This window comes from Trifolium pratense, linkage group LG3 (assembly GCF_020283565.1).
Source record: "Trifolium pratense cultivar HEN17-A07 linkage group LG3, ARS_RC_1.1, whole genome shotgun sequence".
NCBI lineage: Eukaryota > Viridiplantae > Streptophyta > Magnoliopsida > Fabales > Fabaceae > Trifolium > Trifolium pratense.
In genome coordinates this window covers 37,950,381-37,968,683 of record NC_060061.1, presented here as the reverse complement: position 1 = coordinate 37,968,683, position 18,303 = coordinate 37,950,381, and the positions used below count along the sequence as shown (strand labels likewise).

The 18,303-nt window shown below is 31.3% G+C and overlaps 1 protein-coding gene across 1 annotated transcript; it reads left to right on the top strand.

Annotated features, from left to right (window-relative positions):
* The first annotated feature begins 10,597 nt into the window (after positions 1-10,597).
* On the top strand, positions 10,598-11,685 carry LOC123915874 (protein MIZU-KUSSEI 1). The gene has a single exon (XM_045967146.1). The coding sequence runs from the start codon at positions 10,857-10,859 to the stop codon at positions 11,562-11,564; it is 708 nt and encodes a 235-aa protein (XP_045823102.1). The 5' UTR covers positions 10,598-10,856; the 3' UTR covers positions 11,565-11,685.
* The last annotated feature ends 6,618 nt before the right edge of the window (positions 11,686-18,303 follow it).

Below are 18,303 nucleotides of genomic sequence, written 5' to 3'. Positions count from 1 at the left end.
ACTTGGTAGTAAATTGCATTCGAATGAATAACTTCTTTAATGTTATGATGGATTAACAAAATGATGATTTTAATCTCTTAGGTAATCATCCTCTTCAACAATGAAGGACTCGTAATCTCTTACGTAATCCATGATAAATGAAGGTTTCTATGAACGTTAATCCTTTCAATCAGAACAAAATTAGCTCAAAATCTCTAAAGAATCAATTATTGCACAACCAATCCTATATCTAATTCCAATTTCTATTCTCATAGTTCATTGAAATCATAAGATCATCTCAAATTTGATCACGAATTAAGAAGCATTAAGATCAGGATTAATTGTATAACATCTAAATGTGAAATTCATTCAAATTCAATTACACTACATGTTCAAATTACAAAGATAAACTCATTTCCAAGGTGAATTGAAGAAGATCCAAGGTCATGATGGATGAATCCATGGCTTGATGATGATTAGAGGATCAATTCTTCATGAAAAAGTGATGAAACTTGTGTTTCTCAGCCTTCGAGAGTGGTTCTAGATCTAAATCTTCCAACTGAATGCGTAACCTTTTTCCCGGTGCATCAACAGCTGATTTATAGTTGAAGTTCCCAAGATGTGCGCCCCATGCTCCGCTTTTCCACGCATCATGCACCGTCTGACGTGACAGCTCCTGGTTGGTTCAAACTGCGCCTCATGCGCCAGTGCATCATGCGCAAGTGACAGTAAGCTACCAAGGACTTCAACTTTCCTGCGCACCATGCGCCATTTTCCTGCGCACCGTGCGAAATTGGCAGAATTGCCACTCTGATTCATGGCTTTCTTGCGCCTTGTGCACCATTTCTTCAGGTATCATGCGCTAGTCATAGCATTTACCCTTGTTTCCTTCAAATTCCTTGACTAACAAGTAGCTTTAACTTGATGGTATTCTTCCTTCGTTATGAGCTCAAAAGCAACCAAAAGTGCTCTAATATTACTCGAATTGACTTAAAATGACATGTAATGACGTGAAGTCATCACTAACTATCACAATTCACACCTTTTTGTTGTATTTCAGTTCACCCTTTAAATTTTCATGACATTCAAAGTAATCAAATCTTGGCATCTAAGACATTTCTATCTCTTGAAACTTTGAAGTTATTATCACTCGAGGAACAATGTTATCATCAAACTGAAAAACTTCAAAAAGCAAGAGACATTCATTAAATAATAACCATTAACAACTAAATTATATAACACATATCAACATTACAATCACTACTAAAAATTTAGAAAAGAAGTTCTGACTCAAAAATAAAAATTACATAAAATTATAAAATGTGCTAGGGAGAAACACCAGAATCAACCCCGGCCAAACTAATCCTCTAGCTTAACACGCATGGGCGGGTGCACACAGGGGCATGGTGTTGCTAAATCCACACTAAAACTTTTCCTTTGTTTTAAGAGTTAAATATGTTTTCGTTCTTATATTATTAATCAGGTATCTGCACAAGACGAACGGAGACCGGTAAAAAAAGAACTACATAACAAGGCGCCGTATATATGGGGAACGCCAAAAATAAACACCAAAACAAACACCACCTAATAGAGGCCCAAATCAGAAAGACACTCCTCAAATTCCAGACCACCAAAGACACTAACCCAGCCCCAAAGTTGCCACTAGTTCGACACTAACTCCCGATCTCGAATCGAAAGTGATCGGCCCATCAAAATCCAAAAAACAGCTCCTTCAAGCTAAAAGCTGATGAGACAACGGTAGAATGAGAACCTAGGCAGACAAGTCCCAGCTCAAAGACAGTCTACAATCCATACGACGACAGAGCCAACACACGTGGAAGCAACCGGCAGACAAGTCTCAGCTCGCAGACCACCTCAAAATAGTGAACACCGACGCGGAAGAGGTCAACCAGAAACACAAGAAACCTGCAAATCTCAACAGTTTGGACACCAACAGAGACTAAAAAAGAATCCTACAAATCTCAACAGATTTGGAAAGAGGTCAGAGAATCAAGTATCCTAGAAAACCACGGCACACGGCATCAACTAAATATCGGCGGCGCCAGATCCAAAACGCCACCCATAAAATTTGCGAATTTTAGTTTTCATCCTTGTCGCTAAGCAAGCTATAGCGAGGAGGGAATCATGTTCTTTGGCTAAGCGAGCTAAGCCTGGCTTAGCAAGCACTATAGAAGTTAGTTTTCTGTTATGACACTTAGAGTCAAAGTTTGTTATGAAGTTATTAGCTCTGTTTTCGATTGTAAAGTAGTTATGCTTGTTACTTAGATCACAAGTAACCTTGGTTGTAGTATAAAACCAATTGTATTCCTCATTATTGAAAATTAATGAAATGATAACTTTTCCCTCTTATCTCTCTCAATTCAATTCATACTTTCTCTAAGGTCTAACAAGCTTGATATTATTAAAAACATTATTTTATTCAATGCAAACCATTAAAAATGACTAGACTTATGTATTTATTTATTTTTTTTATAAATAGACTTATGTATTTTAGATGCTTAGAAATATGGAATCTTTAAGTCCGAACTTGAATCAATGCATATCATTATCTCTGTAGTTACTAACAGAGTTGTAGTTACAAGACTTAATTGTTTTAGTTTTTATTTGAAAAAATAATAAGTTCTTGCAAACGCCTAATATTAAGAAAAAAAATTACGACATACCCATCAAATTATACCTCTGCTCTCACAAATTATTTGAAGTGCTTAAATTATCTTTCATCCTAATCAATAATATTAAAAAATTGTCAGATTTATACGTATCCGAAAAGTGAAATATATGTTTCTCAGAACGTTAAATTTTGAGCCGATAAAGAAATATATCAAGAAACTAAAAAATGTAATTGGCAAATTTGAGTTTTACTGGATTTATAGGAGCATGAGATAAACTATTATATTAAGAAATAGTGGAAATATTTTCACTCTTCCCCTTCTCGAGTGTTGCTCAAGCAGACAAACTAGGCATTTAAAAATACTTTCTGGTAAGATTTTATTTATATTACCATAATATATTTTTTTGTAGTGTCTTTTATCAAAATATATCTTTATGTGAGATGGGGGTTTTTGTGCTGTTTAGAGGTGTAGAAGAACCATTACTATAATTCAGATAGTTATGTGGATCAATGAAAACCCAAACTAATGAGGCTAACATCATTTGCATTTTTTTTTTTCCATTTTCTTTTTTGGTGAATTGCTTCTTTTATAATTGTTTTTTGTTTACCTTCGATATGTTTCACTTTCAATGTTGAATTGACTATGTGTTTTTTAAGTGTGTATAACATCTCGGACTACTTTTAAAAACCGTCGACTATTCCCACAAATTAACACGGGTCTTTTCAATGTGTTTTGTCTTCACTCGCATACTTTTTGAGAACTTCAAAGAAGATCACAATTCAAAGAGTGTTTGAATTCAAACATGCTTAATTGTGAAGTTTTTTTGGAATGTGCCATGAAAGGGAAGATGCATCTTGTTAATATATGTAATGCAAATCCATTCTTATAACCCTTCCTTCAACATAGTGTCTCATACCTGCATAGTCTTAAGATTCCTTTCATTCTAATGTGAATTTGGTTCATTCATGTGTTCTCTTTTGACTTGAAGCCGCTCATTGTCTATACATATTTTGAGCACCAAGTATCACTTTCCACCCTCATCAATTGTAGACATCCCAGTGTGTGAGAGGAGAATAGTAAATCTTACCCTTTTACCCACCTATTCAGTAAAAAACAAAATTGTGATCGAGAGTATGAAGTTAATGGGCTTGTTTAAGCATGAGTGCATTGGTCCAAAATCATGACCCAACACAACCATGAATCACTCACTTTACAAAAGAAAAATAAATAGATGTTTTCTCTCCCCACCCCCCGTGATTCTTTTATACCCTCTGAATTTCCAATTTTACCCTTGCAAAAAACTTCGGTTTATAGAAACCGAAGTTTTTTTTGCCTTGAAAACCGAAATTTACTCTGAATTTGTACTAGAAAAAATTCGGTTTCTGCGAACCGAAGTTTTTTGCAAGGGCAAAATCGGAATATTGGGGGGTATAAAAGAATCACGGGGGGTGGGGAGAGAAAACATCAAATAAATATTGGTCCTATTGTCAAAAAGAAAAAATATATTGGTCCTAAAAGTCATTCACTCATGACAGAATACATAAATTTTCTCATCTCACTCACTCACTTTCTCGCCTATTCCCCTAGCGTGCAAAAAAATTCGGAAAATACGTTCCGAACTGTTTTTCTAGTGTAAAATTTACACTATAAAAAATTCGGAAAACGTTTTCCAAATTGCTAGGGGATAGGAGAGAAAGTGAGTGGATGAGATGAGAAAATTTGCAGAACACATCCATGAATCACCCACTTCCTTAAGTCTAATGAGTTTTGGCTTTTTGGGCATGAATTAAGACGGTTGATTCTCTTTTTAATTTTTTATGGCTTCTCTTTAGCGCCCAGTGATTCTTTTTTACTCCTCGAAAATCTAATTTTGTCCTTGATAAAAAATTCGGTTCGTAAAAACCAAAAATTTTCCTAATTCAAATTCAGGAAAATTTCGGTTAACAGAAACCAAAATTTTTATTAAAAAGCAAAAAAAAAACTCCAAGGGGAAAAAAGAAATACGGAGCCTAAAGAGAAGCCATCTTTATTTTTAGTCTTCTATTGTGTTTGAAGATAACATTCGTGTCATGGACTGCTTATATCTCTTATTAATTTTGTGTTTGAGCCTTTGAGGGTTGTATAAGTGTATCTTAGGCCAGCTCAATAATTTTTAATAAATAAGACCTAAAAACATTTCTATTAATAATCACAATTAGATATTGTTATTCACTTATTACATTATCTTAAATGAGGATTAAAAAATCTAAAACTATTTTAAAAGAGAAACTATTTTTAATAATTTATCTTTCTTTTTATAAATAACTTTTAAAAAAATTGATTTTCATTACTAAGATAAACACAACAATTTCTGTTTTTCTTAAAATATATTCTCTCCGTCCCAAAATATAAGCAAAAATTGGTCAATGAAAGTTGATGTATTTGGTTTAAAATTTAGTCCAGATACATTCACTTTTGCTGACCTCCTTTTGCTTATATTTTGGGACGGAGTAGTATCTCACAATAAAACACTCCTCTCACTTGAATTATCCCTATATATATATATATATATATATATATATATATATTTGTGTGTGTGTGTGTTATTGATTGTCAAAATCATTTGTTCGTCATTACTCATTAGTAACAAATTAACTCCAACCACTTTATTTTTATCTCATCTTATATCAAGAATTTCTCGTAGATCTATATAATATAAGTACACTCACTATGATACAAAAATAGCTCTCTCTCATTTATCCTTGTATATGTCCAATGCAAATTTTTCATTTGAGTATTGAACAAAAAACAAACTATGTAACTATACAAGGTTGTCGTTTTTCAATTTTTCTTTCTTTTGCCAAGCTGTGATTGTCAAATCATACATCAAGCATATTGTTCACTAAATCTTCTCATTATTTTCAAAAAGAGTGTTTCTTCTTATTTTATTTATAAGCAAAAATAAACTAATAGAAATTAATGTTAAATATGTTAATTTTTGTTGATATTTTTGCTTATAAATAAAACATCAGAAACTTTTATTTATTTACCTGTAAAACATTTTTGTGATGTTTATCTTCCGAAATAAACCACAAACAATTCAATCCATGACATAATAATAATAATAATCTAACAAAGTAGTGTACAATCATAAATCCCATCCATCACTTTACTCCCAATAATTCCAAGGGAGTGACAATACGATCCTGTTTTGTGTTGAGAATTATATAATGTGGTTTAGGCTAATTCAATGATTCCAAATTGTGCCTCTCATGATAATATCAAAAGTTTAATTAACCTAACTTGATGTTTCACTTGGAAAGAAAATAAGGACGTCACTATGAAAATATTGATTCTTAGTAAGGACATCACTATGAAAATATTGATTAGCAATGAGTCACAATCATCCATATCAGAACTGATAATCAAAATTTTAAGTTCTAATTTTTTTATTTAAAATAATTAAATTAAAACTTAAAAAATTGTATTATTCATTTAAAAGTTAAATTTGATCGGACGGTTATAATGAACTAACTATATGCTTGTAGTCAAATTGTATTGAATTAAAATTCAAATATTATGGTCTCCGTGAGCTTAGCTCATTGGTAGGGACACCGTATTTTTATGCAGGGCTCGGGGTTCGAAACCTGGATACTCCACTTATTCTCTTAATGAAAGAAAAAAAAATTCAAATATTATGTATCAAAAGCATGAGTGCTACTGCTAGCATAGCTGGCTCCAATAGCTAAAGACAATTATAGTTAGTTATTTTATTGGCTACATTTTAAACCTATATCCACTCAAAACTCAACACAACATAAACCATAATTTTCTACAACTGTTGGATGAATTTGTATTGGGTAACGATGCTGGTGCAACAAATAAAATAGAAATGAAGAAATTTTGTATATTGTGCAAATACTTTATAGTGTGTGAACACTAAATTTAAGGTCCAATTCACCACACAATAAACTTTAGTAAAACTTATGGTGAAATTTTCTATTTGAAAAGTACTGCTTCAACATTAACGCCCGTTTGCATTGACTTATTTAAATTTATATGAGTTTATCTATTAGTATAAATTATCTTATTAGTATTTGTGTAAATTAATTAAAAAATATTTATCACAATATCATAAGTCATTTATATTATATTCTAATAAGTTTTTATAATATGTTTATAATAGACTTAACGTGGAGCTTATAAAAAAATATTTCACTTCAGTTTCAATTTCTGCTTGCTACATTGTACAAAATATTAACATATTTTTCTAAAAATTATTTTTTAAGTCAATCTTAAACTTATCTTTTTGTTTTTATACGGTTATTTTTTTTTCTTTTTTACACTTATCTTTTTAAGAATATTCCATTTATTTTTTATTTATTTTTTTGACTTATCTCAAATTTATAATTAATTGATTATGTTTCAATTTATGCAAGTACTTTGTAGTGTACATATCCAAACGGAAAAATCTTATTGAGTATAAGAATTTAGGATGATGTAAGTTCTTGTGTTATAAAGTTTAATGCTATAAGCATTTGTATAATTTATTTACCCAAATAAAACTTAAATATAATTGTACAAATTGATCAAATAAAATTAATATATTTTCTTCAAATTTTGGATCAAATAATTTGGACCAAATATGTCAAGGTTCTTTAATCACTTTTTGCTTATATTTAAAATAGGAAGAATAACATGCATCACTTGATAAAAAGAAACAACTTTTAACAAGTTAACAAAGTGATACATTATTTTATTAATACTTTATTGATTCATGAATAAACACATTCAATCATAAATAAAAAAAGCCCATGAAGAGACACATTTTAGAATGTTTTCTTTGTTTCCATTATTTTAGAAATCTCTAATTTAAAGTTTCACTTTTTATCCAATCTTGTGATTATGATATGACAAGTAATCACACTGCAATTTTTCTTTTTCTTTTATTCTCATGAATGTAAAGACTAATCACTTAAAATATTAATTCTTTTAAAGAATTGATCTTTCAACATACAATATTTTTATATCTACTAACCAAAAATTGAATTACTTACCAAATAATTAAAAAAAAAAACTAAAACACCTATACTAATATATAAGTTGTTTCACACCACATCGGACATTTTCTTCTTTTTTGGTACAAAATGTTATTTTTTCTTTTTATTTGCCTAATTATATATTAGAAAAAATGGCTAATGAATGATGCAATCAAAGAGAAGCACATGAGGCAGAAAAATTAGGAATGCCTAAATCATTCCACTATGCACCATACATAAAAGGAACTTTAATTCCAACGTATACTTGTCAACCTTTCATAGTTAATCAGCCTAGTGAAAGGTCCCCACTAATATACACATTAACCCCAATTTGTTAATTTTTGACCTTATTACTATAATTATGCACCAATTTAGGTTATTTTTTTCTCTTCTTACTTTTTCTGAGGAGATAATGAGGATTGTATGAAAGTACATATTCAAATATTTAAACTCACTTTGTGGTTATATATCATGATGATTTTTCATAAATATGGGATCTTTTTTGCACAAATTCATGACTCTTTAGCATGGGTACTAGTTGGTGGTGAAGAGTGGGATACGTATCAATGCAACACCACATGTTTCATGGGACACGGTACATGTAGGGGAGGAAGGAGGGGTCACCCAATGGGGTCATGGCCACCCTCCAATATATATTTTTGAAAAGTATATGTATGTATTATTAAATTATTATTTTCCACTTAAATCACTGGTCTTTTTAAGTTATCACTAAGTTAAAATGAATATTATTTTTAACAAGAGTTAAAATAAATATTAAATCGTCCCCTTGAGCTTAACTCAGAGGTCGGAGTTCGAACATCAGACATTCCACTTATTCAAAGGGTGAAATTTTTAACCACTAGACTACTTAACAAAAAAAAATATATGAATGTTAAACCATTAAAAATAAGAAATGATGACCTATTAAACTTTTATCGTGGTATTCTTAACAAGAGAGTTGCTCATATTCTCTTATAGTTTAGTTTTCTCTCACTTATATATAGTGAGAAACGAAAGCATTTTTTATTCACTTGCATTGCGGATAGGATCCATCAACTTGGAGATATGCCGCCGGTCTATTATTATTAAGACGATACAAGATGGTTCAACTAGCTGCTCTAATATCATTGTTGGATCATAAAAACGGCTTTAGAATTGGTTGACTGTGCTGCCTTTTGTGATTGTTTTTGTAATTTTTCTTTTGACATTTGCTCTTATTTTTGTTGTCATATTTTTTAGGCACTTTGTATTTTGAATATTTGTTATGAATTTATTTTATTTAGTAGTAAATTATTTTTTTTAACTTGGCCATCCAAATATTTGTTGAGAATTTTCTTATGTAGATTTGTTTTTTATAAAAATCTAACATATCTCACTCTAAGCAAAAATATATATAAAGATATACTACTTTAGCTAATCAAATTTAACAAATATCGTTGCCACTATATGCTTATACTAAATTTAAAGTGACTGGTGGGGGATGTTGCGACGTGGAGAGACTCACACTTGATGAAAAATATTGAGTTGGAAGAGTAGTGATTGAATATTTTATAAGTGAGATGACTCAAAAACCTGATGTCTTGAGGTTTTAGATAAAAATATCGTGTCAAAGTCACTTGTAGAGTTACTCAATTTCCAATGTGTTGATCTAATTAAGTGAAACTCCTCTAATCCAACAATGCATGCGTAAAATAATTATGCCAAGTTGTTAGAATTTGAGAGGCTTATACTCAACCACAAAAGTTAGCTTGAGAGTTGAGGTTTGCACTACATTTATAAAAATTATTTTTACCATATCTCTAGCCAATGTGAAATTTCTAACACAAGTACACAACGATTACTCTTAATGATGGAAATAATGCTAAATATGGTTAACAAATAAACAAGCAAGAAAAGGATAAAAAAAACAAGAGCTGGCTTCGTACGAACGGGCTGGGCCTCTTGTTAATTTCAACTGCCTAATTTCAACACAACTTTGATGAATATGACCTATGGTCTGACACATTAAAAATAAAGTAGCAACTAAAATAAAGAAGGCATACGAAAGGGAGAGTCACTTACAAGTTAAAGCAAAGTTTCATGTACACAAACATAAATGTTTGGGGTAGGATGAGGTTCATCTCAATAATTAGTGATGGGTTTTGGAAAAAAAAAGCATAAAGCAATTGACATTGATACATACTCTAATGTAATGATCAGAGAGGCACATGCTATTCCAACATTACCACAAACCCTTTGTGTAACCCTTCTCTTCTTTCTTCACCTTTTTGTGAGTTTTTTCTTCCTTCATTAACCCCACAACCTTGTGGTCCTGCCTAACCCTTATCTTATCACTTATACTTCAATAACCCCTATTATTATTATTATTATTATTATTTCACAAACTTTGTCACATCAAACTAAACATCAACCAACCTTTAATATTGGTTTTTCCTTCACTCAACCATTTAAATGGATGTCTTATAGCACTTACCACAAGCTTTAAATAAAGGTTAGTCACATTAATTATCACAATTTCTTAGGGTTATTGTTGAAAATGTAAACCAACCTCGAGCGAGGTTGATGATGGTGGACCTTCGGTGGCAAGCAGTCTTTATGATGGTTGCGTCAATGTAAGAGAGATTGACACCTATAATATTATAATAGACGTCACAATGCACCTTTTTTATAGGGTCACATGAATAAAGAGACCATACAATTTGATAATATTTTATCACTAGATCAATCAGATAAAAGTATCTTGATACACTCACATCCATTTTAATCTCGATTGTTGGTTTCTGTCTAATTCAATTATGACATGACAGTAATTGAAATTACATAAATCATATTTGAGTGTAATTATGTACAATATTAATGATTGCGTACAATATCAGTAATTATGACGCAACTATTGTTTATTATGTTTCTTACCACTAAAAAGATTCCATGAGTAGTACATGACCCTATCAAAGTGACCAAGACCAACTAACTTCCCAATCCCAACCCTCTTTGACATCTCATTAGCTTGGTAGACCCAATTGCTATAGTTTGCTACACTTTCCTTTTCTCTATATGTATTGCTCCATCTTCTTAGCTGTAAACTCCATAATCCATATATCAATCTCCAAACATACCCACCACTTTGTTTTCCTAGAATCGTGTTACCTTAACATAGCACAAATTTTTTAAATATTTTTTTTTTAAAAAAATTTAGCCACTAATATTATCATATAAGCCATAATCAATGCCATCTATTCATTCTAGTCCATGCTACCCAATGGAAAATCCAGCAATAGCATCACTACTCCGCCACACAACGGGCGAAAAGCGGAGCAAATTCTCGGCCGGTGGACTCTTAAAGATGTTCAAGCTCTTCCCTATGTTAACCTCAGGTTGCAAAATGGTAGCACTATTAGGAAGACCAAGAAAGCCTATGCTAAAAGACGGTGCGACAACCGGAACAATCTTCGGTTATCGGAAAGGTAGAGTAAGCATAGCAATACAAGAAGATACTCGACAAATGCCGGTTTTTCTCATAGAATTACCAATGCTAACAAGTGCTTTAAACAAAGAAATGTCATCGGATATCGTTAGAATCGCGTTGGAGAGCGAGACGAAAACAAATAAGAAGAAATTGTTGGAAGAGTTTGTTTGGGCTGTTTATTGTAATGGAAGAAAAGTTGGGTATTCAATGAGGAGAAGACAAATGGGTGATGAAGAACTTCAAGTTATGCAACATTTAAGAGGTGTGTCCATGGGAGCTGGGGTGTTACCTACCACATCTGATCATAAGGATTATTCTGATGGTGAAATGACTTATATGAGAGCAAGGTTTGAAAGAGTTATTGGTTCTAAAGATTCTGAAGCTTATTATATGATTAATCCTGATAATAATATTAATAATGGTGCTCAAGGACCTGAGTTTAGTATCTTTTTTGTTAGAGCTCAATAGAATTATTGTATTATATATCTTAATTGATGTTTATATATCATTGCTTTCTAATTAAGCTCTAGCTTTTTTGAAAAGTGTTATTAATTAAATGAATAATCTTATCAATCTTTCAACTCCTAAATTTTGAATGGCCTTTCTCTGCAAATTTTCTATGTATGTTAAAGTTTATAACTAGATTATTATGAATTATGATTGCCAATTTATCATGATTCCACATTGAATTGGATTCCCCTGAAATCATAGAAACTTTTTCTTGATCAAGTTAGTTCTTTCATAAAGTAACAAATTTAGCTTAAGCTATTGGATAAAAGTCATAAAACTGTAATTCTATCATTCTATGAACAATAATAAATTAAAAAATGAAATGGCAAGTGTGGTAAATTCAATTTTCTAAAGTTTAGTAAAACATACTAAGATTTGGGCACACGAGGCTGTTTTTTAAGTATAATTTTTTTAAGGCCTAAGGTAATTAGTGATCTTATACTTAAACCGGCATTGCTTGTATGATAAATTATGAAGCTGGTAAAATTTTAGATGGTATTTGTCAAAAAAAAAAAAAAAAAATTAGATGGTAATATTTTTTTTTTTTTGACAACCCGAGTAAATTTTTTACCAATGATTAAAAGTTCATTACTGTAAATTAAAGTGGCTCTTTGATGAGCCAAAAGCTCAAAGTCTTTTTTGCAATCAAAGTCAAAATGGCTAGGCTTGAACATGGGAAAAACTGCAAATTAGACCCAAATGACGTGGAATTTAAAGAAGAAAAAAGTCCCGGATAACTTAATGTGATGTAGTATTTTACTAAAAATAAAAATTAGATAAGATGACACGAATTTTTTCAAACTTAAACTAAGGTCGCGTTTTTTTCTTTTTTATGAGTTCTAAGGTTGATGTTTATCCACGTAGGATGTCCGATTTACGCGCACAAAAAAGAGGCCATATATTTTTAGGGGTGTTCACAAGTGAGGAAACTTGCTCAACCCGTGGTGATCCTACCTAATCCAACCCGCATTTTACCTGAATCAGTTTATGTGTGGGTCTAGTCCGAACCAACTCGTTCAAGCTTGAAGTAATTTGGTTCGGGTAACTGGTTTATGCTTTGAAACCCATGGACCAATGGATCCAATTCGTTTAAAAAAATTTGTTACATTTTTTTATTTGATAATATAGTTAAAAAATTTCATGTTTTTTTACAATAAATATTTTCATGTGTTAAAATCTTAAATTTTGATTTTTCATGGAATAGAATGTCACTTTTTTTTTGTTACAGAATATATAGTATTTTTATGAATTTTTTTTTTAAAAAAATATTTACAAGTAATGATATGTTTACCCAACTCAACCTGCTCACAACCGGATTAGGTCAGTTCGAATTTACGCACACACAAAAGAGGCCATATATTTTTAGGGGTGTTCACAAGTAGAGCTGTAAAAAGGGCCTTAAGGGGCCGGCCCTTTAAGGGGCGGACCCACTTATTCATGATTATTAATTTTATTTAAATTTTAAACAATTTTTCTAGTGTCGTGAACTTATTCTCTTTTTCTTCAATCAGCACTGTCCACGATCGGCACCCTAAAAAAACTGTGTTTAAAATTTAAATAAAATTAATAATCAGGAATAAGTGGGTCCGCCCCTTAAAGGGCCGGCCCCTTAAGGCCCTTTTTACAGCTCTATTCACAAGTGAGGGTAACTTGCTCAACCCGTGGTAACCCTACCTAATCCAACTCGCATTTTACTTGAATCAGTTTATGTGTGGGTCCAATCCGAACCAACTCGTTCAAGCTTGAAGTAATTTGGTTCGGGTAACTGGTTTATGCTTCGAAACCCATGGACCTGCGGATCCAATTCGTTTAAAAAATTTGTTACATTTTGTTATTTGATAATATAGTTAAAAAATTTCATGTGTTTTTTTTTTTACAATAAAAATTTTCATGTGTTAAAATCTTAAATTTTGATAATATATTTGAAGTGTTTCATGTAATTTTCATGTGTTTAAATTTTAAATGGTAAAATTAGTCTAAATTTTGAATTTTCATGTAATAGAATGTCACTTAACTATATAGTATTTTTATGGATTTTAAAAAAAAAAATATTTACAAGAAATAATATGTTTACCCAACTCAACCTGCTCACAATCGGATTGAGTCAGTTCGAATTTAACATAAGCAATACTAATTTTACATTCAACCCAATTAATTTTGATCGAATCGAATAATAGATTTGACTAAAACTGACAAACCCGACCCGCGAACACCCTATATATATTTTGCATTAGATTTAGTCAAACCCTTCACTATTTAGGAACACCGAACACACATTATATATTGAGAAGGATCAAAATAACTTGAATAGATTCAAGAAAAAACACACCTAACTTGACATTATAGTGTGATTCATGAAATTATCTCTTCCCTCTTGTCATTCTCTTATCCCCTCTGAAATTTCATTTTTGTTTATGGGAATAAAGTTTGGAACGTAGATTCCAAACGTTTTTTAGTTTTTAAAAAAGTCCATAACTGCAAAAAAAAAAAAAAAAAAATCAGAATCTAGTTCCAAACTTTATTTTCATGGGCAAAAATGGAATTTCATAAGAGATAAGAGAATAATAGGGGGGAGGGGGAGATAAAAGTTCGTGATTCATACCATACTCGGCCCAATCTCATAATTAGAAATTTTTGTAACCCAAGTCTAATTGAAAACCACTAGTCTACAAAATGAAAAGATAATTTCTCTTCCGAGTCCCCGCCATTCTTTTATACCCCAAACTGATGTTTTTGCCCTTGCAAGGTATTTAGGTTTTTACGTACCAATTTTTTTCCATCGTTTAAAAATTCCGGTTAATAGAAACGGAAATTTTGTGCCGTTCAAAAAAAAAACCAAAATTTTGTGTTCCAAACTTCGATTGAGAGTGAAAAAAATACAATTTGTAGAGATAGTTGAAATGAGTTCCGTTACAGATACTATTCCACGAAGAAGAAGAAGAAGAAGAAGAAGAAGAAGAAGAAGAAGAAGAAGAAGGGTCGATGGTTGAAGGTTGAAGTTGCGCCTCCCTCGACGAAAAAGAATGCAAAATTTGCACTTTATTTTAGGGGGGTATAAAAGAATGGCGGGGGTCGGAAGAGAAACTTTCAAATGAAAAAGTCCATGCTCAATCTTTCAATTTATTTGGGTTGCACATGATCCAATTAAACAAAGAAAAGAAATTTGTGGTCTTGCTACTTGGGAAGTTTTTTCCCACACCCCTACTATTATCCCCTATCCCTACAAACTAAACAAAATACCAATTTAAACAATTCTAAGAATAAAATAAAAGAGGAAGGTGAAGAGGAATAAGTTGTTGGAATCTTTTTATTTTTTTTGCATTTCGAAACCCTTGTTTCTTTTCCGATTCAGTTTTATGGTTTTGGTTTCTTTTCATCTAACCCTCACAAGTCTTGTATTGAAGCTATGTGAATATTTCTTTTGCTTTCATTTGTTTAAAGAATTTCAAATGGAATGAGCAAAGTAGCTCAAAATTGAAGCTTTTTCTTTCTTCTTTCTATGTTGTTGATTAATTTATGTATTTTGATTCTATCGCATTGCCCAATAAACATCCTTTATGAACTCATCCTTACAAATCACTCAATATTTTAATTTTACTCTTTCTTTTCAAAAAAAAATTAGACAAGTGTCGGTTCACCCCTCATCAAGTGCTTCAGTATGTATAAAATGTTACAGTTTTATAAAAAAATTACCGAAATTTTTTAATGTGTTCCAGTTTGTTAATTTTTGCGAATTTTAATTATTTTTTTTTTAAGTGATGGAAAAGAACAAATATCTTTCATGTATCCACTTCATTTATCTACTTTTCCGAAACTAATGGAAGAAAAAATGGATCTTTTCACAAGAGATCGATAAAATCACCTATATAATGATAATGAATTGTATAATTATATATTGGAGCTTCACTATTAAAGAAAAAAGAAAGAAACTAAGAAATGGATCTTAATCAGACAGTCAGATCTTATGTGACGGCATGATTGCATGCATTTTAGTGCATGCAATCCAAATCCAAAAATAATTGCTACAAAGTGCATAAATTTTTGTTTTTCCCCAAGAGTCGAATATAACAAACATTTAAACTCTCTTATAAGTTTTAACATTTGAGTTGGTGCAAAGTGCAAACACTTTCATTTTGTTGGTCTATAAATAAAATAGTAATAATTAACTATTTAAAACTCACGCATAATTGTAAATTGTGAGTTCTCGGGTTCGAACTTGATCGAGCCTTATAATATCTACATTATTATTAGTTGAGAAGTGCAAATATAAAATAAAGAGAGCAGAGGCCACTACAGTCACAGTGTGCAAGTAAGTAAGAGCACATTATTGAGTATTAAGTGTTGGTAGTAAGACATTAGTAAGTATTAATAAAGTAGTATATATGTAGCAGTTGACTCTATAGCATTGGAGGAACAGAAGAAAGTAGTTAGAAGCACACGCGGGAAGAGAAGATGTATATGGGTACAACTCGACCGGCATTTTGGTTGGAAGGGGGCATATTGGGCCCATCCATTTATAATACTAAACTATATTCTATTCTCGCATTAACTAAATGTGCACCAAATAACACAATTCCTTCCATACCCTACTTAGCAACTACCCTATATACTTCTTTAATCTCTATCACGCTCGTAGTATGAATCATAAGACTTTGTCGCACTTTTTAAATTCATTGAATATCTAATGTATCTGGTCTGTAAAACAAAGTTATCATTCGTCATCTCGTAGCATCTTTCTCCTCCTATGTTAATTACAATGTAAAATTATAAATTTACTAACATGCATGCATTAATACTAATTTAAGCATATTAAGGCTGTGAGAATGTTTTATGTGAAATTTCGGCCGGGTCACCGGTCACCACACTTATCTCTTTTGGTATGTGTTTATTTTAAGAGCGTTTTTATTTAGTAAGAAAGAGAAGAATTTCTGGTTGTGGAGGGTTGATTAGAGGTTCAAGTGGTTAGTGGTTGCGTGGGCTTTTCAAAGTTTGTCGGAAGTAGTAGTACATATGTAGCGGAGCTTTAGGGTTTGCTTGAAAATTTATGGTTAGCACGCATGTACAAGAGGTTTTGCTAAAGTAGAGCTTCGATCACATATACAGGTTCGGAATTTAACTAAAGGCCAAGCTTGTACACTCAAATAGTTGATTGAGTTGGATTGAAAAGTAAAGATTTTGTCAATCGTATCGTGAGACAAATGCTAGTGAAAACGATTTGGCTAATATCAAGAGTAGTAATATAGTAGAGTAATATCAACATTAGTAATCCATTTTGAATGGTAAAAATAACCTTTTAAGTATAATAATAAATTTATGACAAACTACATGTTAAATTTAATTTGTCTCAAAAAAAATTATAAGAACAAATTAACTTAATTATTGCAAGATTAACTTGGTTGAATCTATTCTCACCTCAAGCCACAAAACTCAAGAAAGTCGGTGGGTTAGAGTTTGGAGCCAGCTGTTTAGTATAAAAACTGCCCAACTGCTTTCTATTCTTTCTCACAAAACTCCAAAATTCATTTATCTGTGCCACGTGGGCTGCTAATTCAGTCACTACTACCGTACCCTCGTCGTATCTTCCTCACCCCCCCTCCCAAACTAACTTTTTTGAAAGCGTGTGCACCTTCAACTTATTTCTTCTCTATACTTTTGTGTCAATTTGTCAAACTACCTTACAAAAACTCTTTTCCCTTTTTGCTAATAAAATCTAAAAATGGAGATATGTTATAAGTAATTAAATAAATCATCAAATTAAGGTGAAAGAGATGTTTCACTATTAATGTTGAAATATTCATGGATAATGTCAACTTAAAATAGTAATATAGATTATTGTCTATCTTTGTCAACTTAGAATAGTAAATTTAATTTGTTTTTATCCATGGCTTTACTAGTATAAAAAGCCACTTTGTGTTCAATGTAAAATGCACCTTTCATGAATGATATGAATACATCTAACCCTTCTACTCTCATAATTTTCTTAAGTTTTAATTTAATATTTGCAGCTTATAACTAGATTAGTAATTTTATCATCCTATTAGTACCTAATAAATAATTAAATATTTAAATTTCTCAACACGTTATCAGCACGATCGTTTCTATCGGAAGTGATTTACCACCACTAGGTATATATCATCTATCCTTATTACTTTAATCTTATGATAATTATAATTATTATTCGCCCCGTTATAGAGAACTGGCAATTTGTCAAGTGATTTATAACTAAAGTGGCTATTATTATTATTATTATTTTTATTACTACTACTTTACCCACTTATTATAGAAAACTCACAACTTGTCAAGAACTTTATAATAAGTGTGAATATTATTTAAGTTTTGTGTGGAGGTCTAAAATCCCCATAATATCACAAAAGATAATTTTTGATTAATAATACTAATTTCCATGGAGGTGTTCAAAACCCCATCTATATTACTAACTTTCATACTTAATGGAGGATTAAAACCCCATATCTATGACTAACTTTTATACTTAATGGAGGTATTCAAAACCCCATCTATATTACTAACTTTCATACTTAATGGAGGATTAAAACCCCATATCTATGACTAACCTTTATACTTAATGGAGGTATTCAAAACCCCATCTATATTACTAACTTTCATACTTAATGGAGGATTAAAACCCCATATGTATGACTAACTTTTATACTTAATGGAGGTGTCCAAAAACCCCATC

What these genes read in the sequence shown, in the direction of transcription:
- LOC123915874 (XM_045967146.1), top strand. Translation starts at nt 10,857, where the DNA reads ATGCCATCTATTCATTCTAGTCCATGCTACCCAATGGAAAATCCAGCA.